Source organism: Cotesia glomerata, linkage group LG1 (genome assembly GCF_020080835.1).
Source record: "Cotesia glomerata isolate CgM1 linkage group LG1, MPM_Cglom_v2.3, whole genome shotgun sequence".
In the NCBI taxonomy this organism is placed as follows: Eukaryota; Metazoa; Arthropoda; class Insecta; order Hymenoptera; family Braconidae; genus Cotesia; species Cotesia glomerata.
This window is the reverse complement of record NC_058158.1, coordinates 9,267,814-9,295,392: the sequence shown is the minus strand read 5'-3', so window position 1 is coordinate 9,295,392 and position 27,579 is coordinate 9,267,814. Positions and strand designations below refer to the sequence as shown.

The 27,579-nt window shown below is 28.1% G+C and overlaps 2 protein-coding genes across 3 annotated transcripts in view; one reads left to right on the top strand and one right to left on the bottom strand.

The window, feature by feature from the left end:
• Positions 1-27,579, top strand: part of LOC123275055 (TOX high mobility group box family member 3-like) — a 398,558-nt gene that overhangs the window by 11,854 nt on the left and 359,125 nt on the right. The window lies entirely within an intron of this gene.
• On the bottom strand, positions 23,796-25,507 carry LOC123275056 (basic proline-rich protein-like). The gene is made up of 2 exons (XM_044742961.1): positions 25,435-25,507; positions 23,796-25,309 (listed from the first exon to the last, which is right to left on the bottom strand). The coding sequence occupies exons 1-2, from the start codon at positions 25,463-25,465 to the stop codon at positions 23,862-23,864; spliced, it is 1,479 nt and encodes a 492-aa protein (XP_044598896.1). The 5' UTR covers positions 25,466-25,507; the 3' UTR covers positions 23,796-23,861.

Genomic DNA, 27,579 nt, shown 5'->3' with positions numbered 1-27,579 from the left:
AATGACCTTGTATCTTGTGAACTATTGACATTTTTAAAGATATAAGCTCATTTTGATGTTACACTCATCAAGACCTTTCATTTAAGTACCCACATCAATTTTTCATATATTTTATATATTTATATATGTTTATATAAAAAATATATCAAAATGCAAGTGGGTACTCAAATGAAAGCTCTTGATGAGTGTAACATCAAAATGAGCTTATATCTTTAAAAATGTCAATATTTAAGAATGTACAGTGCAATTTAACATAATTAAGAATTGACCTTGTATCTTGTGAACTATTGACATTTTTAAAGATATAAGCTCATTTTGATGTTACACTTATCAAGACCTTTCATTTAAGTACCCACATCAATTTTTCATATATTTATATAAATTATAGATATATGTTTATATGAAAAATATATTAAAATGCATGTGGGTACTCAAATAAAAGCTCTTGATGAGTGTAACATCAAAATGAGCTTATATCTTTAAAAATGTCAATATTTAAGAATGTACAGTGCAATTTAACATAATTAAAAAATGACCTTATATCTTGTGAACTATTGACATTTTTAACGATATAAGCTCATCTCGATGTTACACTTATCAAGACCTTTCATTCAAGTACTCACATCAATTTTTCATATATTTGTATATATTATGTATATGTATTTATGAAAAATATATCAAAAATGCATGTGGGTACTCAAATAAAAGCTCTTGATGAGTGTAATATCAGGATGAGCTTATATCGTAAAAAACGTCAATATTTAAGAAAGTACAGAGCAACTTAACAAAAGTCCTTCTTTAATAAAGCAAAATTTTAGTTATTTATGCAGTGACTGGAAGGTTACTAGTAAATAAAAATTTTGGTAATGATAAAATTTTCAAATTATTCCGCAATTCAATTTCAGTTGATTATTAAGCTTTTTTTCTGTTTTGTTATTATTTGTCCAAGTACATCCAGATTTATAAATAGTTTACATACATAGTAGATACAGTAGCGCTCAAAAGTATTTTGACAACATAAAATTTTTTAATATTTTTTTAAAATAAAAGCCTATCGGAAAATGTATTGAGTATAATGTAGAGTAGAGTAATTGCGACTATTTAAGCGTATCAAATTACAACTTGTTTGTTATTTTGATACGCATTTGACTTGAAAAACTCTCGCAGATTACTTGTTCCTTAGTTTTTATTATTACATATATTTACTTGTTGTGGTTACTTCAATACGCCTAAGTGCAAGGAATATTCTAGTGATTTTAAAAAAGCCGTTATTAATGCATTAAAACAAGGATTGAAACAAACAGAAGTTGCTCGTTTGTTTAAAGTGTCTCGACAGTTAGTTAGCTTATGGAATAAAGTCTATAATAAAAGAAAAACTGTCGAAAGTAAGCCTCGAACAGGCCGCCCAAGAAAAACTTCTTCTTACATCGATCATATTATAAAAAAGTTATCAGCAAATGATATACGGATGTCCGCTGTAATGATAAAAAATGAATTAAAAGAAAAATATAACGTAGATATTCATATTTCTACTGTTAAACGACGCTTAAAGGTCCTAGGGTTATATGGCCGAAGACCGGCTAAAAAACCTTTAATATCGAAAAAAAACAGGAAGTCTCGTCTTGAGTTCGCGAAACGGCATATATCGTGGTCAAGTTTAGAGTGATCTAAAGTTTTATGGAGTGATGAAAGTAAATTTAATTTAATGTCATCTGATGGTATCAAGTACATTCGGCGTCCAGTAAACAAAAAATACGATTATCGGTATCAAATACCCACAGTTAAACATAGAGGTGGTAGTGTGATGGTTTGGGGATGTTTTTCACGGTCTGGAGTTGGACCATTAGTTCGAATAGAAGGAAAAATGGATCGGTTCATGTATGCAAATATATTAAAGTCTCAGATGTTACCATATGCTAAACATCACATGCCAGCTAAGTGGTATTTTCAACAAGACAATGATCCCAAACACAGATCAAAGCATATTAGTGACTTATTAAATCGTGAAAAAGTTAAAGTTCTTGAGTGGCCAAGTCAAAGTCCCGACTTGAATCCGATAGAAAATCTCTGGGAAGAATTGAAACGTAGTGTAAAAACCCAAAATTATTCAAACAAAAACGCTTTGTTTGAAACTCTAAAAAATGAGTGGGATCAAATTCCAATAAGTCGATTACAAAAACTAATCGACTCAATGCCGGAGCGATGCAAGGCTGTCATAAAGGCCAAGGGATATGCTACCAAATACTAATATATTTATTGCTGTAAATTATAATTATGCGTTAAATTAGTTTTTTTTTCAAAAATGTCAAAATACTTTTGAGCCACCATTTTCCTAATATTTTAAAAATTAAACTTTCTTTTATTACGAATAAGAACCTCTTTGACACTATTCTGTAGTTTATTCAAAAGGTGTTAAAAAAATAAATAAATGATTATTGTGTTTCATATTTGTTTTTAATTAAACCATTAAATATATTTGTCAAAATACTTTTGAGCGCTACTGTAGATATATATGTATAGAATGTATTCAATCAACGCACGTTGACTGAAACAATAAAATACGAGCGATTTTACATGCTGGATAATGAAATAAAGTGGGAGCGGAGGATTGTGGGAACATGCAAGCTTACACACAGTAGACTTGTGTAGGAGGACAGAATGTAAATTTGTTTTTATTTTCAATTTTATTACCTTTTTTTTTTTGTTTACTATCCGTGAATTTTTTATACTTGTTATCAATTTTATATTATTTTTTCAATATTTTTTGTATTGAAATGTTTTAAATTAAAATCCTACGAGTAATCAAAATAGATTTTAATTAAATGTAAAAATTGAAAAAATATAAAAGTAACAATTGGAAATTTTTCTTTGTTATTTTATTTAAATAAATATAACGTAAAAATATCCATAAATATTAACTTCCTTATTTAAATAATTGTTCAGTATATAAATGAATACATTATACGATAAAAATTCTAAATTAACATTTAAATGAAATTCAAATTGTTTTTTTTTTATTTATTATTTATAAATATTAAATTTAATTAATAGTAAATTTATTTATATAAATATACTAATATACTTTGCAAAATGTATTATATCACGAAATTGCGAAATTCTCATAAAAAGTTAAGAGAGAAAGTATGAATGCATAAGGAAATATTTACAATTTCTTTTATACCTTACTCTACATTGTAAACTTTTTTACTCTTTTTTTTTTTACAAGAATACAGTGCATTTAAAATTTTCATCTTCGTTCAAACGATCCGCTTGGATATTAATATACAGTTTGCATACATTAAAATAAAAAAAAAAAAAAGTTTATTTTTTGTCACAGGCTTATTAAATTTTTACAGTAATATTTAATTTAATAAAAGAAAAAATTTATACAAGAATGTTATTTACAAAAAAATCAGTACGGTGAATTATAATTCATGACTCACGAGAAGTGATGTATGCCTGATTGCGTTTTACCTGCAAGCTTCACCATATAATTATAATTAAATATATATTTATATTTAGTAACTTAATTATACTTTACGGACGATAAATAATACTAAATTACAATGATCAATTTATTATTATTTTTTTTTCCATTATATTAATATTTATGAGCTTGAAATTGAACAAAAAAATTATATTTTTTTTTTTTTATTCCCAACAAGAATGTATTTAACAATAAAATAGTTGATGAATTTAATAAAATACACTGATAGAAGGATTTTTTTATATTTAATAAGCCTTATTAACTGTTAATAAATGATTTATTAAATACGATTTCTTAAATGTTAAATATTTGTTAAGTTAATAAATATTTATTAACAGTTAATAAGTAATTTATTAAGTACAATTTATTAACTGTTAATAAATATTTATTAATGGTTGGAAAATATTTGTTAACTGTTAACAAATATTTATTTAAAATAACAAGCAAAAATAGCAATTTTTTTTTACACTTTTTATAACCCTAGCTGGAATACAAGATAATAATTCAATTCACTCAATAAATTAACGTTTTTAATATTTAAAAATATAAAAGATAATTATAAGCTGTGATATAATTTGGCATTTTACATTAAACATAATTATAATGTAATATAATTAATGCAAATAATTTATAAAGATGATTTTTGTTTATAAGCAATCTTCATATCATATTACATTGCAAGCCAAACAAATTCACTCAATAAAATATTTATTAACTGTTAATAAATATTTGTTAACTATTAATAAATACTTATTAACTATAAATAAATGTACTTTTCTCCCAAATAAATTTTTATTGAATGTTAAAAAATATTTATTTAAATTTAATAAATCCTTCCATCAGTGTAGAAGGATTTGTTTATATTTAACAAGCTTTATTAACTGTTACTAAATGATTTTTTAACATCATAGGATTTAATAAATATTTATTAACAGTTAATAAATTATTTATTAAATACGATTTCTTAAATGTTAATAAATATTTGTTAACAATTAACAAATATTTATTAACAGTTAATAAATATTTATTAACAGTTAATAAATATTTGTTAACTATTAATAAATACTTATTAACCATTAATAAATGTACTTTTCTCCCAAATAAATATTTATTGAATATTAAAAAATATTTATTGAATATTAAAAAATATTTATTAAATTAAATAATTGCCTTCAGATAAATTAAATTATCAATAGTTAATAAATCCTTTCGTCAGTGTAGAATGAATTTTTTTTGCTCAACGGGCAGAAAGCGTCAACTTTCGGCCCGCTGCGCTAAACGAAAGTGCCGCTTTCTGCCTTCGTTGAGCAAAAAAATAGTATACACTCCACGGGAAGTACATAAGAAAGCCTCAGATCACATGTTTGTTGACCTCGGCTTCGCCTCGGCCAACAATTACATGTGATCTGAGACATTTCTTATTTTACTTCCCTAGGTGTGTAATATACTATTCTTACTCCCCTAGCCGAAAGTACGCTCTTCCTGGCAGCAATTTACTCCAAGAAGAGCAACTTTTATGGCCTGCTCTAACGCATGCGCGCTACGCATATTTTCTGGCTCGGCAGCACAGAACCTCGCTTTCTTTCGTATTTTCGTAGCGCGACCGGCCTATACAGCGAGTTTCAACTGTATACATATAACAGTCACAACATCGTCTGTATGTAACATGTCAGCGCATAAACTAACCAAAAAATGTCAAAAAAATAAAAATAATTTTTAACTAGATCATTGTTAATAAACTATTTAATAATAATACTGCACAAATAATTTATATAAAAAGTTTAAAAAATAAAACATAACAGTTTTGTGAATTTTATTTGCTTTTTTTTTTATATTTTGATAGTTAGTAAAGCAATGTTTATAAAACGATCCATGTACTCTACAAACTTGTAATAATTTAATTTCAATCTTTCTTAGCCGTCGATTACTAATTAAAAACTAATTTTTAATCAACTTAAAAAAATAAATTCTGTAATTAGAATGAGTTTAAATATTTGTGACAAATTCTGTGCATGATATCACTCTTAATCAGAGCATTTGTTAGTAAAGTTTAAAATAACATTTTTTTTCAATTTAGTAACTTTTATTTTTTTTTTATACCCGCCCCGACCAGCAAAGCCTCGGCTTCGCCTCGGTTTTGCAAAAGTCGGGAGGGGCCCACCTCACGCCCGGCAAAACCTCGGCTTCGCCTCGGTTTTGCAAAACCCCTTCCACGGGGTTACGTACTTTCGGCTGGAGAGCAAGAAAAATAGTATACAACCCATGACCAGAATGTTGGATACCCTGACGTATGTGATATGATGGCCTCGGCTTCGCCTCGGCCATCATATCCCATACGCCAGGAAATCCAACTTTCTGGCCTTGGGTTGTAATATACTATTAATAATTTTAATTTACATGCAGCGGTGTTGAAATAAATTTGAGTAATTGCATACAATTATATTTGATAAAATCGATAGAATGTAAAAAGTAAATAATGCGTGTAGGGTTTAACTTAAATATCAAATTATAGAAGAACTAATGGCACAATGGCGAGCGCTATTAAAGCTCGTTTATCACCGGAGAGAAAACCGTTTCACCATCACACATCACAAGCCTCGGACGGTGTGACTGCGAACAAAAACACCGTTATTACTCATGATTGATAGTGGCGTTGAACTCTATTAATAGCTCAATACCACAAGCTTTGATTCATTTCAATAAAATCTATAATACACAACATTGCGACTATATAATTTCATTAAATTAATAAAGTGTTTAGTTGCATAATATATACACACACACGCACACAATATATAATAGAGTATACAATAACTCAATCTCTTTATTCTTTCCTCGAATATTTTAAACTTAATTCCGTCTAAACTGGTTATATTAAATGATTAAAAAATAAGGCGGGCTGAATAAAGCTTTTTTTTCGTTCTTAAACTCATTTCTCCTCTTTCTTGCAATTTAAAATTGTAAATACAATTCACGGAGTGAAAGAAATATAAATGTATATATTTTTCTTCTTTATCATGATTACTTTCTGCAGAACTTCCGTTTTTTCTCTATACTTTTTCGTCACATTTTTTATTTATTATTATTTTTATTTATTATTCTCCAGCTTTTTCACTCTCTACATTTATTTTAACTTTGCTTCTCTCTTTCCCTCATTTATATATAATTTTTATTTTTATTTCTTTTCTCCACTTCACTCAGTCCTTTTTTCTCGGTGATACAAAATGGAAGAGCTAGACTACGGTTGCTGTCATTAAAGAATGAATAAACGTAGATTAAAAGACCATGAAGGGGATACATTAAAGTATAAATAAAAATATTATAAAATAAATTCATTCAGTTGGAATATTTTTTAAGCAAATGAGTATTTTTTAAAAATTTTCCTTCCTTTTAAATTCAAATTTTTCCTTTTTTATTAAACAAAAGAAATTTTCTTTTATTCTGATAGAAGGATTTATTAACTATTAATAATTTGATTTATTTAAAGAAAATTATTTGATTTATTAAATTTAAATAAATATTTTTTAACATAAATATTTATTTGGGATTCAATAAATATTTATTTGGAAGAAAAGTACATTTATTTATAGTTAATAAGTATTTATTAATAGTTAACAAATATTTATTAACAGTTAATGAATATTTTGTTGAGTGAATTTGTTTGGCTTGCAATGTCATATATCAAGATTGCTTATAAACAAAAATCATTTTTACAAATTATTTGCATTAATTATATTACATTATAATAACGTTTATTGTAAAATACCAAATTCTATCACAGCTCATAATTATCTTTCATATTTTTAAATATTGAAAACGTTAATTTATTTAGTGAATTTAATTATTATCATGTATTCCAGCTATAGGGTTACAAAAAGTGTCAAAAGAAAATTGCTATTTTTGCTTTTTATTTTAAATAAATATTTGTTAACATTTAATAAATCGTATTTAATAAATAATTTATTTTATATAAATAATTAATGTAAAAAAATCATTTATTAACAGTTAATAAAACTTATTAAACATAAAAAAATCTTTCTATCAGTGTACCAGATAAAGCTAAATGACATTTTTCCGTACTTTTCTGCGCTATAGAGAGCATTAAAAGATTACTAAGATAATGGAGGTGGTTAATTATTAGCAGAAACCAGTCAAATGAATAGTGAGCTCAGAAATCGATTGGATTAGAGTGTACTGATGGATACATCGGGGTGAGTTTGTTCAAAGATAACGGATGCAGCAATAAATAATGTTATCTCACAGCTGTCCAAGTTTGCTATTGTTTGTATATGTTATATAAAGTGTAGTAAGTAATATATATTGTATATAATATAGTATAGTAGAGAGTTCTCGGGAACAGTGAAGCTATCTACTGTAACTGTCCGATCCTTTACAGTCGCGAGCAATCAATTTTCCCCTGATAGCGTCCAGACTTGCTGCTATTCAGTGTCTTAGATGTTACAACATTGATTCCATTTGAAAAGCTGTTTTAGTTTTATGCTTTTCACTATTATCAAATTATATCGTATCAAGCTTTACAACAAATTTATCTTATGACCTATTTGTTCTATTTTGCATTTTAACCACCGGTACCCTCGTTGAACCATTAGTTGACTTTTGACCTTAAACATAAATCTTCAATTATTTACGCTCTAAACTTTTGTTTAAATCGAGATTTACCTTCCAGATAATAAATTATCGCGCACTTATTTTAAGAGAATTATTTCTTAATAATAAATTAACGGTGAATAATTACTGGATCGTTAATTTTATTTTTATTTTAAATAAAAACTTTTAGAGTAAAAGTGAATTTATGAATAAGTAAATAATTACGGTGATAATAATGAAAATGATAATGATGATGATAGTGATAAAGAAAAAATATAGTAACCCAGATTATTTGTAACTGGTAAAGTCATGTACACGGCTACTGTTTTAACAAGAAACTCCAATTAGTTTCTGTGCTCCCGTTATTTATGAGAGCATTCGTCAATGTTACTGCCGGATGAGAAATTCCGGCTTTACTGGTGCTACAGATTTTCTCATTACACTGCGTTTCATAACAAAATGAGAATGACACTGATTATGTTGCGCTCAGTTACTAAATTATGCTATTTTTAATATATTTTATTGTCTGTTTATTATTATTTAAAATTTAATAAATTGAAATTAATTCAATTTTTTTTTTTTTAAATCAATTGAACATGATTAAATTTAATATGGACATTGATATTGTGATAAGTATTATGTCTTTATCTGTACAAAGTGTCGGAATTCATGTAAGCTGTCATTGTAATAAAAGCTTGAGATAACATTTACAGTACACATAAATATAATTTATTATTCACGATACTTAAGTAATTAAATTGAACTTATTAAATCCGACTCTTAATTGTATTTTTTTATAAAGGTAATTTTTGCTCAATTAATTGTAATAAAAAATGCAATATTTTATTAATTTCGAACTAGCAACCTTGCAGTCACTACGTGACTGCCGTTACTTGTGAAATATAAATATATAAAATTTTGCCTTATTAAATAATGACTTTTGTTAAATTGCACTGTACTTTCTTAACTATTGACGTTTTTAAAGATATAAGCTCATCCCGATGTTACACTCATAAAGAGCTTTCATTTGAATACCTACATACGTTTTTGATATATTTTTCATGTATACATATATATAATATATATTTTAAAGATATAAGCTCATCATGATGTTACACTCAAGAGCTTTCATTCGAGTACCCACATGGATTTTTGTTATATTTTTCATATATACCTATATATATAATATATAAATATACAAAATATATGAAAAATTGATGTAGGTACTCAAATGAAAGGTCTTGACGAATATAACATCGGGATGAGCTTATATCTTTAAAAATGTCAATTGTTCAAAAGATACAAGGTCATTTTTTAATTGTTAAATTGCACCGTACGTTCTTAAATAATGACGTTTTTAAAGATATAAGCTCATCCCAACATTATACTCATCAATAGCTTTTATTTGAGTATCCACATAAATTTTTGATATATTTTTTATATATATATATATATATATATTTTTCATATATAATATATAATATATATATATATATATATATATATATATATATATATATATAAATATATGAAAAATTGATATAGGTACTCAAATGAATGGTCTCGATGAGTGTAACATCGGGATGAGCTTATATCATTAAAAATGTCAATAGTTCACAAGATACAAAGTCATTTCTTAATTATGTTAAATTGCACTGTACATTCTTAAATATTGACTTTTTTAAAGATATAAGTTTATCCCGATGTTACACTCATCAAGAGCTTTCATTTGAGTACCCACATGCATTTTTGATATATTTTTCATACATACATATATATAATACAGGTAAATATATGAAAAATTGATGTGGGTACTCAAATGAAAGGTCTCGATGAGTGTAATGTAGGTATGAGCTTATATCTTTAGAAATGTCAATAGTTTACAAGATACAAGGTAATTTCTTAATTATGTATCTAGAGATAGAGCGTTTTCAAATGCAGCCTAAATACTTGTCATCATAAATTGACTATTGGTGAGAATGGTATAAAACCTTGAAAAGGCACAACTCCAGGTCAAGACCTTTCTAATGATACTAAATTTAACCATAAAAACCCATTTTATCATATAAATACACCGGCTACAAAATTTTTCTTATTCTCGTAATGATATAAATTACAAATGATAAATATCTAAAAATTGTATAAAAAATTGAATTAAAAGTAAATGAAAAAGTTTTCAACATGTATAATTTATTTTCCTATAAACAATTTATTTTTTGTTAGTAAACATTAATTATTTTGTCGGAGTATTAACTTTTTTGCCTACAATAAACTTAACGGTATAAAATTACATGTTTATATATTAAGATATAAAATTCTCCGACATTTAAATTATTATAAATTAAAATAATGTAATTGCATAAAATTACAAGAAAAACATTTTATGAATTATGCAATAGCACTTTCATATTTTATTATTTAATGAAATAATTTTTCGCGAAAATAAAATATAAAATGAAAAGCGAATATTATAATGAATTAGTTTTAAGTCGAGATTTGTTTCTCGATGCATACGTTTGTTGATGCAAATATCCTAGGGGTTCATGCATATCTAATGCGCTATATCCCTTTCTCGCTTAAAGTTCCGGCGAGTCAGCTGTCGTGACAATCTTCTAAGTCACGCGATTTCTTATTCCTCTCTTTATATTTGCTTTATTTACTCTATCTCATTTCTCAAAGTTATTTTACATCATCACAAGTAATATATTGGTTCAAGTTAGAAAGTGGAACGATTCGATTAATAATCATGTTTAACAATATATATACTCTTACACACACATATATTGCAGATCTAAAAGAGACTTTCACCTTTGTTCTGCTCGCGTAATTGAAATATTATTAAAATTCTTTTACCAAATTCATTATGCATTTTTATCTTCATAATTTAATGAAAAATTTTATTACAGCACTAAACTATTCAAATCTCTCAGCTTATAAATAATAATGTTGTAAAGTAGAAGTTAAATCACTGAAATTCTCAAGGATGGTTGTGAATTTTTTATTAAAACTTTCTTTGCGTTAAATATTGTATCTTCAATATAAATTTTTAATATTTAATTTTCTTTTTAAAAAATTGAGATTCAATTTCAAGTTTTACTTTTCAGTAAATATTAAAGTGAAATTTCAATTATTTTTATTGAAAGACAATAAAATCGAACTTCTGTTATTATGTAAGAGTCTTTTTCTTATTGACAATATTTAGTGATTTCCGGTGGTCTTAAAATTTAATGTACATTTCGAGATATTGACATTTTATTTAATAATCAAACTTATAAAATATTGACTCGATTTATGAATTTTTTATTCTGCATTTCCATTGTTTGAAAATTTGATCGCTGTCAGAAAAAATTTATACAATTTTAATTAAATTATCTATATTATTAAGAGAATAAGCAAAATTTTGTAATTATATGATAAAATAAGTTTTTATGATTAAATTTGTCATCGTTGGAAAAGTCTTGACCAAGAATTGTGCTTTTTCAAGGTTTCATATCACTCTCACTAATAGTCAATTTATAATGATAGAATTTAGGTTGCATTTGAAAATGCTCTATCTTTAGAAACATAATTAAGAAATGTATCTTGTGAACTATTGACATTTTTAAAGATATAAGCTCACCCCGACATTACACTCATCGAGACCTTTCATTTGAGTAGCCACATCAATTTTTCATATATTTATATATTTATATATATGTATATATGAAAAATATATCAAAAATACATGTGGGTACTCAAATGAAAGCTCTCGGTGAGTGTAACATCAAGATGAGCTTATATCTTTAAAATATATATTATATATGTTACATAATTAAGAAATGACCTTGTATCTTGTGAACTATTGATATTTTTAAAGATATAAGCTCACCCCGACATTACACTCATCGAGACCTTTCATTTGAGTAGCCACATCAATTTTTCATATATTTATATATTTATATATATGTATATATGAAAAATATATCAAAAATGCAAGTAGGTACTCAAATGAAAGTTCTCGATGAGTGTAACATCAAGATGAGCTTATATCTTTAAAATATATATTATATATGTTACATAATTAAGAAATGGTCTTGTATGTTGTGAACTATAGACATTTTTAAAGATATAAGCTTACCCCGACATTACACTCATCGAGACCTTTCATTTGACTAGCCACATCAATTTTTCATATATTTATATATTTATATATTTATATATATGTATAAATGAAAAATATATCAAAAATGCATGTGGGTACTCAAATGAAAGGTCTTGATGAGTGTAACATTGGGATGTGCATATATCTTTAAAAACGTTAACAGTTAAAATAGTACAGTGCAATTTAACAGAAGTAATTATTTAATAAAGCAAAATTTTATTTATTTACAGTTCACAAGTTACCGCAGTCACATAATGACTGCAATGATTGTTACTTTTAATTGAATAATCATGGATAAAAAAATAATAAATTTTTACCAATTATTGATCAATAAACTGTTATAAAAAAACTATAGACATTAAAAAATTTAAATAAATGTTCTTTCGTATACTTTATAAAAACACTGAAAGTAATAAACAATAAGATAAAATTATCCGCCATACTAAATGTAATTACCGAAAGTAAAAACTTATTAATTTGACAGGCGTCATTTCGAAATAACGAGGCAAATAAACAAAATTTATTCCCTGACAAAATGAGGCACTAAAATTTTCACGAGGGGGAAAAAGGAAGTTAAAGCAAATTAAAAAACAAAGCCCATAAAATATGTGTCGGATATAAGGAAATGTTTAATGACTTTTCATAACTCAGAATCATTTTATTACCACTATTTTATTCGTATTATTAACTTGTTATTTTTATTATTTTAATCGAGTAACTTTCAAAAAATTTAATTAAAATAGCAACCACAGTTGCTCTGCACGCTTTTCCCATTATACTAAATGTTAAATAGAGAAATATATATATTATACGATATCACACATGCTGAATATTAGTTTTAATAGCGTTAGTAGTTATGTTAAATTAAGAACTTACATAACGTGTCATTTAACAATTTAATTCTGTAAAATAACTTTGCGATCGTTAAATTCTGTAATATTTAAATTATCCTTGGCGTATATACAGCATTGAGTGTAGACATATATTTATATAGACAAAATTAAACATTCATTTTGATTCAACGATTACAACTGTGTTGTGAGTAGGTTATCATTCAATCGAGAAATAAAGTTTAACGTGTTCTTACTGATACAATCAAGGAAGTACAAATCGATGCCTTTCTACAACCAGTAAATTCATTTTAGGTCAAAAGGCAGCCCAAGACAATGGAAAGGGTTAATCTTGGGTTAATCTCGTAAATAAAAATAGATTTTTAAATCACTACAATAATGAATAAACTATTTATTTTTTTTAGATCTCATTATTTATGTTATTGTTGCAATTATTTAGGTGTTAGTCATCAATGAATAAAGATTTAGAGTTTAGATAAATTCGACTGCTATCGTGAATTAAATTAACTGTCGAGATAATAGATAGATAAATAAAATTTATCCTGATATTGTTTATGAATGATTATTAAATTTTTTAAAATGAATTTTTGTAGTTGTGAATAAATATTTAGTACGTGTCAGTGTGAGTGTAGTGGAGTATAAAGTGAGTGCGATATACTACCAACAACTGCTATAGAGAGAAATCAACTTGATTTACTGCAGCAAAACTTTTTTAAATTTTAATTTAAACTTTACTATTCAACTTTTAAACGACAATCTCTCTTTTTTATTACTGAACTCAGCGAAAAAAAAAAATGAGTTCACTTTTAAACTTTTGTTTTTTATGGTTTAACTATTTTATTTATGAAAATTAAAAATAATACCCGGCTATAATTTATAACTATCGAAGAATATACTTAAAATTACAAAGTTATTTATGGTATTAATAAAAATAAAAAGTAATAATAAATTTTAAATTGTCTGAGGGTAAAGTTTTGCTATAATTTTAACAGATGATGATAAAGTTCCTGTTTGAACACTGTTATGTATTTCAACCTCCATTCAAATTAATAATTATTTACATTGCCCCGCTGGATTTATTACTTACAAGTTCATTTTGTATTTTAATTTTATTCAAAGTTTCGCTTATCAGCTAACTATAGGTGGAAAACCGAAGTTGTGTTGAACGAAGTAAAAATTTTTCGAGAAATTCTATTCTTGGTGGAAGTCATTTTTTCTTAATTCAAATTATCATAAATACTTGATACAATAAATTTTTATATTTGATCAAAATTTTTAGATACTTTAGGGAAGCAGCGCCACCTACTACAGCTGAGAAAAAAATTTTCTCGCCTTGAGAATTTGATACCATTTTATATTATTTTAGCGTGCAATTATACATATTGAATGAAAAAAATGATGAAATATTATTTGATCTTGCCATTTGACATGTTAATCGATAAAAATATTAATAAAAATTTACTTCTATCTTTATATTTAATTTTTTGGAGCAAGAGAGAAATTTTCTCAAAACAAGAAAATTAACTTCTATCAAGAACTAAATTTTTTGGAGCAAGAGGCTGAATTTTCTCAAAACAACAAGATTATTTTGACTTAAATAAATTTTCTTGGATCAAGATACGTATTTTTTAAAGCAAGAGAATTAATTTTGTTGGAATAAGTGAAATTTCTTGTGTCAAAATAAAATTTTTTTTCGCTCAAGAAAACAATAAGAAAGGAAAGTATTTTCTTGGCTCAAGGGAAGTATTTTTATACTCGAATTTTGGACATATTTTTAACTTCCCGCTAAGAAAATTGAAAATTTTCAAAAATCGGGAAGTTATTGTTTTTACCCCGTTTTTAGAAAATCGAGTTTTCTTCAGATCTCGCCGTTTTGAGGTCCTAGGAAGCTTCCCTGACTATTCCCGCGATGGTGTCCGAGCGGCTGTATGTATGTATGTATGTATGTATGTATGTATGTGTGTGTGTGTGTGTGTGTGTGTGTGTGTGTGTGTGTGTGTGTGTGTGTGTGTGTGTGTGTGTGTGTGTGTGTGTGTGTGTGTGTGTGTGTGTGTGTGTGTGTATGTAAACCTCTTATAACTTTTGAACGGTTCGGCCGATCGGATCGAAATAGATGGCGATCCAAAGAGTATCATTGCCATTAAATTTCGTGAAAATTTGAATCGATTCGGTTTGCTAGATTTTGAGAAATCTCAAAAATAAAATTTTCAAAAAATTTCTTGAAATAACTTCTAAATAGCTTGACCGATCAATTCCAAAAACTTATCAGCTCTTAAGCTTAAAAAACCACGTCGATTGCCACCAGTCCCATCAAAATCGGTTGATTGGTTCGTGAGTTATCGTTGTCGAAAAAATTCGGAAAAAATGAATTTTTCAAATTTCTCTAAGATTTTCGGTTCGATCAGTTTGTGTTCAGAAGTATATCATAGATTCTGAAAAAGTGCGTGGAATACTGCCAACCACGTGAAAATCGATTCATTCATTTAAAAATTATTGCAGTTTGAAAATTCAAAAAATACTGTCTTATTAAACTTCTATTAGCCTTTTGAGCTCGAAGAGCTCAAAAGCATACAAAAGCTATTTCTGCGAGCTTGGAGAGCTCAAAATAACACACAAATTTTATTTTTGAGCTCGAAGAGCTCAGAAACGTCATAAGTGCAATTTCAAGCGTTTAGGTATGGAATTGGCGGGAAGTTGCAGGGATGGCCTTTAGGATCAACCGTTTTCCAGATTTTTTTTAACGTATTTTCCTACATTGCGATTTATTTTTATAACGAAATCTCGTTATTGGTAATTTTATCAGACATAACAGAGTAAACAAAAAGATTATTCAGGTTGAGATGTGCTTGGAAGCTGTAATCACAACATATAAATATATATATTCAATAGTACACTAGCAGAGTCGAGCCTTGAACTACGTGCAAGCTGGTAAATTTTCCCACTGCAGCAATATTACTTCATGTTAGTATGTATACGCATTATCTGTATATATTAAACCCCCAAGAGTACTGTAGGTGTATAACAATGCTGTGTGTTGTGTTATAATGCCGGAACATATGTAGCGTATACGCACGACAACTAACGTAATTTACTTCCGACGTGTGCGTTCGATTTACATCGCATGATTATCCAATCTCAATAATCACCAGTGGTGGATCCGAATGTACTCACTGCACACTGTACATTCTACTGAGTATCGAGTCGAGTAAGAAATGCTAATAAACAATTTTTAATAATTACCAATTGCTGATATTAAATATTTAATGTGGAATAGGGGAGATAAAATTGAAAACTCTCATTAATAATTACAACTAAAAAAATCTTGAGGGTAAAAATAATATACAACAATTAACTAAAGTAAAAATAGAAACATATCAAACTTAATTTAGACTTGATCTATTGTTAAATAAATTAAAAGAATAAAAACAAAACAAGTAGTTATGGCTGTTAATAATTAAAAATTGAGATTTTGATAACACAACAATATATTTTTCATTATTACATAGTAAATAACATGATAATCCATTTCATTTCAGTTCTAAGTGAATTAATCGATTGATATATTATGATCACTCATCACTCAACAAAACATGCAATATAAATTTATTATTACATTAAAAATACTGGTTTATTTTATAATCAATAGATGGAATGTGCATTTTTAAACTCTTGAAATAAATTCACCATCAACACCATCAACAAATTATTTTCACGGATACCATGATCTTTTATTACGATTACATTTGCGTTTTTTGATAGTCTTTCGGCGCTTAGAGCGCTCAATTTTTGGTTCAACTCTTGACAACCTTTATTTATGATCGATTTTAGAAAGAGTGGACATTTTTCCTATTATTACTTCGACACAAAAAATTAAAAACGCAATGATCAAACTGACCCCAAAAATTATGTAAGTAGGTATTAAATCGTCTTCGGTTACTTCGTCAATTTGTTCAGAGGCTTTAATTCTATCTATTTTTCTTATTTTCTTTAATGAATTAATAATATCTTTTCCATCATCATAATTTATAAACCCGGAATCAAATACTCTCTGTCCGATTTTGTCAAATTTCTTTTTTAGGGCCCAGTTCTTCCGGGTCCACGGTGCATAATATTTTGTAAAAATTGGATTTTTGGACATATACATGTTTAAATATTGTTTCATGTACTTTAATTGTAAACTGGTTTTATAAATACAAGCGATTGTAGAATTTTTACGAGCATTTCCGGAGCATTTATATAGTTCAAAATAATCACAAGAGTGCAAGAATTTTTTATCATCGTCAGTAACCCATATATTTTTGTCTAAGATATCCTGATGCAATTCCTGATCATAAAAGACATGATAACGATGATCGAACAAGTTTTGCAAAGTGTCAATACCGTAACGAGACGGTCCCGTTAGAAGAGCCGATATTTCATTCTGAATAGCTGAAGATGCCGAGAAAATAAAAAAAGTTGCTATGAGAAACACAAACCGCATCGACAATCTACCGAGAGGTGTCATTATTCCCATATTAAATATCAGACTAAAAACGTCTAGAAGAGAAACACCGAATGCAAAGTAATTGTGTATTACTATACAAATAGCAACTGATAGTATAACAATGATCGAAACTAAAAATATTTCATAATTGTGTTCGCTGACAATTTGACCGGTTATTGCCAAAAAAGTCCGTTTTTGAGTTATTATTGAAAATGTATTTTCTTTATAATAAGTCAGCATATCAGTATATTTATAATTAGTATTTGCAATGGGCATATATCTTTCATTAAGAACCTGTAGGATAGTGATCTGTCGGTAATTCAGTCTTGCACCCATGACAGCAAACGCCACCAACGGCAAAATATTCATTTAAAAATAAATAATCTTATGGATCAAACTTATACTGTAGATTAGAGACATCTAAGTCGTTTATAAGTATTTGTCTACTACGACAATTGGGAAATAAAAATAATTTCATGTACAATTAATAAAATTATTTCAGAATTACTCTGAGATTGGAAAAAATATTCGAATACATCATTTGGATGAAAATAATTTCAAACACAAATGTATGTAGTAGGGCATGTATTTCAATGGAAATTGAGAAATTTACGATCCGTTAGTGAAAAAATTTATATTGTAATTTCTTCATGAAAAAAAAAAAAAATATTTTTTCTAAGGGACGTTTAGGTTTCTCGAAAAATTCCATCTTTTGAGTATTTATAACTTAAATGATGCAAAGGATTTACTGTGAAAATATAATTTTTATATTAGAATAGAAATACTTTGCAACCGGATGTTTTGTTTATGAAGGTAAATTTACAGATACAATTCGCAGTGTTGTTATTTGTAAAATGTAAATAAATAATAATAATTGCTTATAAGTAAATCATTTTTCTGAACAGCATTGATTTGAAATCTTATCAATTTCTCGAAGCACTTTTAACTTTGTAAAAGGTACTCAAAAGAAAAAAAAAATTTTAATTTTGGTCCAGAGCTTGCACAAAAATATGTAAAATTCCTAGCAATAAGTAGACAAAAATATCATAATTGTTTAAACAGCAGTATACCAAAATCAAATCGATTTCTAAGCATACTCAGCTTCCTACAAGATGTTCGAGAAAAGAAATTCGTCGCCATTAATTCTTACCACATTAAAATTTATCGTGCTACTCAGGCTATAATGATAAATATTGAGATACTTCCCTCAACTGTGATGTGTGAAAATCACATTAATTTTTCAACGCATTTTTAGTTTCTTTGAAGGTGTTTGAGAAAATAATTCTCAAAAATTTATATTTAGAGCATCCAAATTTATTGTACCACTCAACCTAGGTGATAATTACAGAAAATTTGAATACTTCGCTCAGCCACGTTGTATCAAAATCAAAATTGATTTTTCAACGCACTTTTAGTTTCCTAAAAGATGTTTGGGATAAAAGCCTATTTTTAAATTATTTTTACAACATGCAAATGTATCATGCTAATTAAGCTAGTAAAAAATTACTAGAAAATTAAATACTTCCCTCAACCGCGTTGTGTCGGAATGAAATTGAATTTTAAAGGCACTTTTAGTTTCCAAAAACTTGTTTGAGAAAAAATTTAATTTTACATTATGCAAATCTAACGTGCAACTAAAGCAAGTAATAAATTGAAAATAATTAAATGAATGATAATAATAATAATAATATTATAATATATTATAAGAATATTAATTCATTAAATTATTACAAGAAATTTAAATAATTTTCTCAACCGCGTTATATCAAAATCAAATTGATTTTTCAACGCACTTTTAGTATTCTAAAAGGTGTTTGAGAAAAAATTTAATTTTACATCTTGAAAATTTATCATGCATCTCAAGCTCCTAAGAAATTACATAAATATTAAATAAAAAATGATAATGATATAACAATATTATTATATAATGTAAGAATATTAATTTATCCAATAATTACAAAAAAATTAAATAATTCCCTCAACCACGTTATATCAAGATCAAATTGATTTTTCAACGCACTTTTAGTTTCCTAAAAGATGTTGGGAAAAAATTTAATTTTCCATTTTGAAAATTTATCATGCTCCTCAAGCTCATAAGAGATTACATAAATATTAAATAAATAATAATAATAATAATATAACAATATTATTGTATAATATAAGAATATTAATTCATCAAATAATTACAAAAAAATTTTAATAATTCCCTCAACGGCGTTATATTAAAATCAAATTGATTTTTTTAACGCACTTTTAGTTTCCTAAAAGGTGTTTGGGAAAAAAAATTTTTTAATTTATTTCTACAACATGCAAATTTATCTACTACGTACGCTAACAAATAATTACAAGAAATTGACATACCAAAAATAATCCAGTCGAAAGAAATAAAAGCTTGAATTCATACTTGTTTCTACCCAGACAGTCTTTGCACGAAAATATATGCTCAGCTGTGACAATCATAGTTGATTACACTGACATTGTTTACACCTGCAAATTAAAAATTGTTATGAATATATTTAAATTGCAAGTCTTATAATTGTAATATTCTTACCTGGAGCATTGATCAGAAGAACAAACTCATGAATGGAATAGAACCCTTTACGAAACCAAATCAAGGTATCCCAACGATGATAAGAATTCCCATTTTGTTAAACTGAAAAAAAAAAATAATTAATAATCAAGAGTTAAAAGCAAGAGCTGAACGACGATATATTGACATTTAAGTACTTACCAAAACACTAGAAGATCCTTAGTCCTGATTTTCAGTTCTACTATGAGTGTAAAATTATGTCACTTACGTAGATGAGTAGAATCGAAAAATTTAATTCCTTCTCCGACGATGATCTGTCAAAGTCTAATTGATTTTACAACGAACGCTTAGTTTCCTATAAGGTGTTTGGAAAAAAAAATTTTTTTTTAATTTATTTTAGCAACATGCAAATGTATCACGCTACCCTAACTAGCAAAAAATTACTAGAAAATTAAATACTTCCCTCAACCGCGGTGGGTCAAAATTAATTCGATTTTTCAACGAACTTCTAGTTTCCTAAAACTTGTTTCGGAAAAAATTGATTTTTGCACAATGCAAATCGATCGTGCCACTAAAGCAAGATAAAAAGTTATAAAAAATTAAATAAATAATAATAATATAATAATATTATTATGCAATATGAGAAAATTAATTTGACAAATAATTAAAAAAACATTAAATAATTCCCTCAACCTCGTTATATAAAAATAAAATTGATTTTCTAACGCACTTTTAGTTTCCTAAAATGTGTTTGGGAAGAAATTTAACTTTACACAATGCGAATTTATCGTGCTACTAAAGCAAGTAAAAAATTCCAAAAATTTTATAAAAAATGATAATAATATAACAATATTATAATATAATATAAGAATATTAATTCATACAATAATAACAAACAAAATTTAAGTAATTCCCTCAACCGCGTCATATCAAAATAAAATTGATATTTCAACGGACTTTCAGTTTTCTAAAAGGTGTTTGGGATAAAAGCCTATTTTTAAATTATTTTTAAAACATGCAAATGTATCATGCTAATTAAGCTAGTAAAAAATTACTAAAGAATTATATACTTCCCTCAACCGCGTTGTGTCGGAATGAAATTGAATTTTAAAGGCACTTTTAGTTTCCAAAAACTTGTTTGAGAAAAAATTTAATTTTACAATATGCAAATCTAACGTGCAACTAAAGCAAGTAATAAATTACAAATAATTAAATGAATAATAATGATAATAATAATAATAATATTATAAGGATATTAATTCATTAAATAATTACAAGAAATTTAAATAATTTTCTCAACCGCGTTATATCAAAATCAAATTGATTTTTCAACGCACTTTTAGTATCCTAAAAGGTGTTTAAGAAAAAATTTAATTTTACATCTTGAAAATTTATCATGCATCTCAAGCTCCTAAGAAATTACATAAATATTAAATAAAAAATGATAATGATATAACAATATTATTATATAATGTAAGAATATTAATTTATCCAATAATTACAAAAAAATTAAATAATTCCCTCAACCACGTTATATCAAGATCAAATTGATTTTTCAACGCACTTTTAGTTTCCTAAAAGATGTTGGGAAAAAATTTAATTTTCCATTTTGAAAATTTATCATGCTCCTCAAGCTCATAAGAGATTACATAAATATTAAATAAATAATAATAATAATAATATAACAATATTATTGTATAATATAAGAATATTAATTCATCAAATAATTACAAAAAAATTTTAATAATTCCCTCAACGGCGTTATATTAAAATCAAATTGATTTTTTTAACGCACTTTTAGTTTCCTAAAAGGTGTTTGGGAAAAAAAATTTTTTAATTTATTTCTACAACATGCAAATTTATCTACTACGTACGCTAACAAATAATTACAAGAAATTGACATACCAAAAATAATCCAGTCGAAAGAAATAAAAGCTTGAATTCATACTTGTTTCTACCCAGACAGTCTTTGCACGAAAATATATGCTCAGCTGTGACAATCATAGTTGATTACACTGACATTGTTTACACCTGCAAATTAAAAATTGTTATGAATATATTTAAATTGCAAGTCTTATAATTGTAATATTCTTACCTGGAGCATTGATCAGAAGAACAAACTCATGAATGGAATAGAACCCTTTACGAAACCAATTCAAGGTATCCCAACGATGATAAGAATTCCCAAAACACTAGAAGATCCTGAGTCCTGATTTTAAGTTCTACTATGAGTGTAAAATTATGTCACCTACATAGATGAATACAGTTGAAAAATTTAATTCCTTCCCCGACCGTAATCTGTCAAAGTTTAATTGATTTTACAATGTACTTTTAGTTTCCTAAGAGTGAGCATATATTATGACAGTTACGGAAACTGATACTTCAAAAAATTAGAAGTACTTTGTCAACACTTTTCTATTCAAATTATGCGCTCGACAAAGATTGGTAATAACTTTGTCCTGATAAATGGTTTCTCTGAATTAGTCCACTTAAAATACTACCACCGATAAAACAATGACAGAATCTCAATTCTGCATAATAATCTTTTTTCTTTCTTCGGGTCTACAATGTACAAATTTGTGTAGTTGCTGATAGTTGTACGTACAGCTATAACTTCTTTCGCAGGTCACATTCTACATGTTGACACTCATGTAGTTTAACTTTAAAGGAATGTTTAGTTTATAAACCTAGAAATATAACAAAATAAACAATTAATATTAAACAATTAAATTTATTAAAAAAACAATCAGTGAATAAATGAGTACTTACTAGAAAAATCCTTGGTTATGATTCGAGGTTATATTCCGGTATTAAAATGCTTTTGGTTATAAAAAAATTGAATTTTTCTTGTTGTGATTTAATTATTTGTATATATAATATTATCTCGGCAGAAATTAATAATCCAATTTCCGTCAGTATTAACATAGTTTGTTATTGATATTTTTATAATGTTGTAAACAACAGGTCACCACGGTCAGCCCTCTAGCTTATTTGCAACGAACTTTTCAAAAATACCTAGACTATGGCGGTAAATTTTGAAAACAACGGTTATATCAGAAGTTGACATGTTTTCCAGTCAACAAAATCACTACACACAATAATATTCTACAAATATGATTACTACTAACAGTACAAACTTTCCAAAAATTTTATCAGTTGAATTGAAATCATGTAATCAGCATAAAACAGGATCAATAATTTTTTAAACTAACCCTAAAAAAAATCATGCACCTATTTTTCAACTACGGAATATTTACTTTGTGAACTGTGCAATTTTATTTGTTTTTATCAGTACCAAGTTACTCGATTAGAAAACGTTACCAAGGAATAAATAAATTATACGGCCTAAAAGGGATTATTTTAATTATTTACAATAAATAAAATATTTGATTTCATTTTTCACCTACTTTCTCTTCTTTTATATAAATAACAATTTTATTCATTTACTTCTGTATTTCACATAATAAATTTCCACTTATCTTTTATTCTTTTGTCTGCTTACCTTTTATTTTTTTATAAGACACGTATTTATTTAGCACACTGTCTTTTCAGCCAAGCAATCAAATTCAGCTCCTAAAGTTGCTAAGTAATAAAATTTTTGGAACACTAAGGTTATTTTTAATAAAGAAATTTCATATATTCGTTTTAATAAAAGTTTTATCATTTTTTTATCTTGATCTACATATATGTTCGATTTAAAATCTTTATAATAATAATATTAATAATCATGATAATTATACTTTCTTCTGTGTAATCAGTCATTAAAAACGAGGCGGATAGTATGGAGCGGGAAAAGAATATGGGTAGTGATGCGGCATTGAATTTTGAGGAGTTTGTGGTGGCGGATACTGGGGAACTGAAGGCATAGAGTACGGAGGGGCTGGAGGCATAAAGTACTGAGGGGTTAAAGGCATAGAGTACTGGGGAACTAAAGGCATAGAATATTGAGAGTTAGAAGGCATGGAGTATTGAGGGACTGGGGGCATATGATATTGAGAGGTTGAAGGTATAAAGTACTGAGGGGCTGGATGTTGATGAACTGGAGGCATAGTATGATGGGGAACTTGACCATATTGAGGGAAAGCAGGGTACTGAGAGGGATGTTCCCCAGAACTCAGTGGTGGCATTGGCGACAGTGAAGGAGGCGGAGGAAGTGTGCAGTGGTGTCGACATTCAGTAGAACTATCATGACGTATCGAAACTGATCGTGAGGGTTGCTCATTGTCTTCAATCTTCAATTTTTTATTATAGAGTTCTACTCCACCTAGCATTTTTTGTCCTTGTTCAGCTTTAAATCTCTCATAGTTTTGATTGAACCGTCTAATTGCCTTCATAGACCGGTTTGATAAACCTACTGCACCTAAATCGTTCGAACGAGGACCTTGCGGCAACCTTGGATTTGAAAAACCTTGCGGTCGCAGCGGATTTTGCGGAGGTCTTTGCAGTAACCTTTGGTTGACTGCAGCTCCTTGTGGTGACTGTCGATCAGTAGGAACTTGTTGATGTGATGGTGCATTATTTGGAGGTCCAAGAGGTAACATCGAATCAGCTGGAAGTCCTGGCGGATCAGCTGGAGGTCCTGGCGGATCAGCTGGCGGTCCTGGCGGATTAGCTGGAGGTTGCACAGGTACTAGTGGATCAGCAAGAGGTCCTGGCGGATTAACTGGAGGTCCTGGTGGATCACCTATAGGTCCTGGCGGATTAGCTGGAGGTCCTGGCGGATTAGCTGGAGGTCCTGGTAGATCAGCTGGAAGTCCTGGTTGATTTGCTAGAGGTCCTGGCGGATTAGCTGGAGGTCCTGGCGGACCAGCTGTAGGTCCTGGCGGATTAGCTGGAGGTCCTGGTAGATCAGCTGGAAGTCCTGGTTGATTTGCTAGAGGTCCTGGCGGATTAGCTGGAGGTCCTGGCGGATTAGCTGGAGGTCCTGGTAGATCAGCTGGAAGTCCTGGTTGATTTGCTAGAGGTCCTGGCGGATTAGCTGGAGGTCCTAGCGGACCAGCTGTAGGTCCTGGCGGATTAGCTGGAGGTCCTGATGGATCAGCTGGAAGTCCTGGTGGATTAGCTAGAGGTCCTGGAGGCAATGGCGGCAATACTGGAAGCTCTGGCGGCAACGGCGGGTTCGGCTGACTTCCAGTCCTGCGAGTGATTCTCCGCTTTGGTGGTAATTGCGGACGCTCAGCCACAACGCGCATTTGTCGTTTTCCACGCGCTAACAGAAAAGAACAATTTTTAATAGAAAAAATGCAATTTAAATTCTAACATTTTTAAATTTAATTTTTATCATGTTCATTTTTAATTATTAATGTAATGTGTTGGTATAATTAATTTAATTACCTTTTTTTCCATTCTTATTATAGATATTCATTATTCCTCTTTACTACTATCTTTATCGAAAAGCTCAGTTCACTGCAATGAGAAATTACTGTTATTATTATCACTATTATTATTATTATTATTATTATTATTATTATTATTATTATTATTATTAATATCATAATTACCACTAGCTAATGTTTTCAGGTATCCATTTTTCGAAGCATCAATCACAGTATCCAGATGAATAAAATATAAAGATGGTGCGATATTCAACAAATTGAAAAAAGAATATACGGATGACATTCTTGAATCCTTAATAATTAGAATCTTTTCATTTCTAGCGTCAATCACATCATCAGGAGTAGCATTTGGTACTCAAAACATTGTCGTTGTCTTAACTTTATGATCGCCTAGCGTTTTAGTTTTGTCGAAGATAATGTTGTGACAAACTTTCCGATCTGTAATTCATGATAAAATTTCGTTAGTAAAAAGTTTTGAATCAAATGATTTGTATGAATTTTTATAAAATTTACCATTATCGAAATGTTGATAAAATAGTGTTCCCTTCTCAGCAATTTCTTGACTAGTTGTTTCAGCGTTTCTCCATGGATATAGTGTGTAGTTGGTAAATGGGTTGTAATTGTAAATTATCAAATCGCCAGAGTCAGATTTTCGGCACAAATAGAAAGATGACAGTAAATCCATCTTCCATAATAATTTGAGAACTTCATGAGCGTTTTCGCAAAAATTTTTAGCATCAACGATAAAAAAGTAAGATTCCACACTCCACGTTGTTGTTGATTTTAAATTATCGAACAGCGTTCTTAATTTATGAATCGACCCAGAATCCGACAATACATATGACGCGTGTCTCGAATTAAAAACTTGGATTTTTTTGGATATAAAATTTTTATCGAGAATAATTGTAGGTGGCTCTACGATTTCCCACGGAATATCGTTAATTTTATCATACAAATCTTCAGTAATAACAAGAGGATTGAGGTGGTCAGAAAAACAAAATTCAAGGAGTCGTTTCCGTAAATTATAAGTCAGTGAAAAAATCAAACTAATTGATGAATAATATTAAAGTACAAAAATAATCAATTACCACATGGCTGTAGAAATGAACGTCTGAATCAGTTTGAAGCGAACTGTAAATTGTTATCTGACAACACAACACTTTTATAAACATAAAAATCAATATAATCTCTTTCATTCTCATTTTCACAATCAACATAATCACATCGATTCACATTAACTGAATTTTTTTTTAATTAAACAACTTATATTTTACATTGCAGATATCTTTAGACATTTGACGATGGCATAACTACGTATAACGATGTATAAGTTAGTCTGTTCGTTTCTGAATCTCCATCGTAACTGACCTAATATTTGCTAGAACAACATAAAAAAATGTCCGTTTCTTCCATTATAATAACGAATTTTGCATTGTTACTTCAATCGATTGTCATATATTGCAGCTTTCAAAGTAATGAATGCGTGTTTCAATACTTTGTTTTCATTTTCGTTGCGTGGAAACACTTGAACATCAATAAAAAAAAAAAAATGACCACTCAAGTGAAGAATATTAAAAAATAAAATAACAATATTTGTTCAGTGATAAAATAAAAACCAAATATTTAATAATCAATATTCACGTTGTAAAAATTTTAGAGAAGTAGGTTATGAAAAAATTAGCACTTAGAGGACGATAAATACTTGAATAAATAAATATTTTAATTTTAATTTTTCAACACTCAGCATACGTACACATCGCATGTGTGTAAAGTTAATTTGATTATGCAGTATTAAATAATAAATCGTTACTTGATAATAAAAAATATGAAATATAAGTATTAAATTTCATTTTCATTGTTGTCAGCCATTGAATTGATGCAATGTTTGTTGAGAAAGGATTAGGAGTAATCGTGGAAGCTTTGCAATGGATTTTTAAACGCTAGCTCAATGTACAATCATAAATGATGGAATATATGAGCCCGGGAGAGTGCTTCTGCTTTATAGGAGAGGCAAGAAATCCAAAAAACCGAGAAATGAAATGCAACTTCGCATTCTTTAATTACGCTACTTTAATACATAGAAGTATACAACGGATAAGAGAACAGTCTAAGTAAAGCTTTGGTGATGGTTATAAGCTCAATA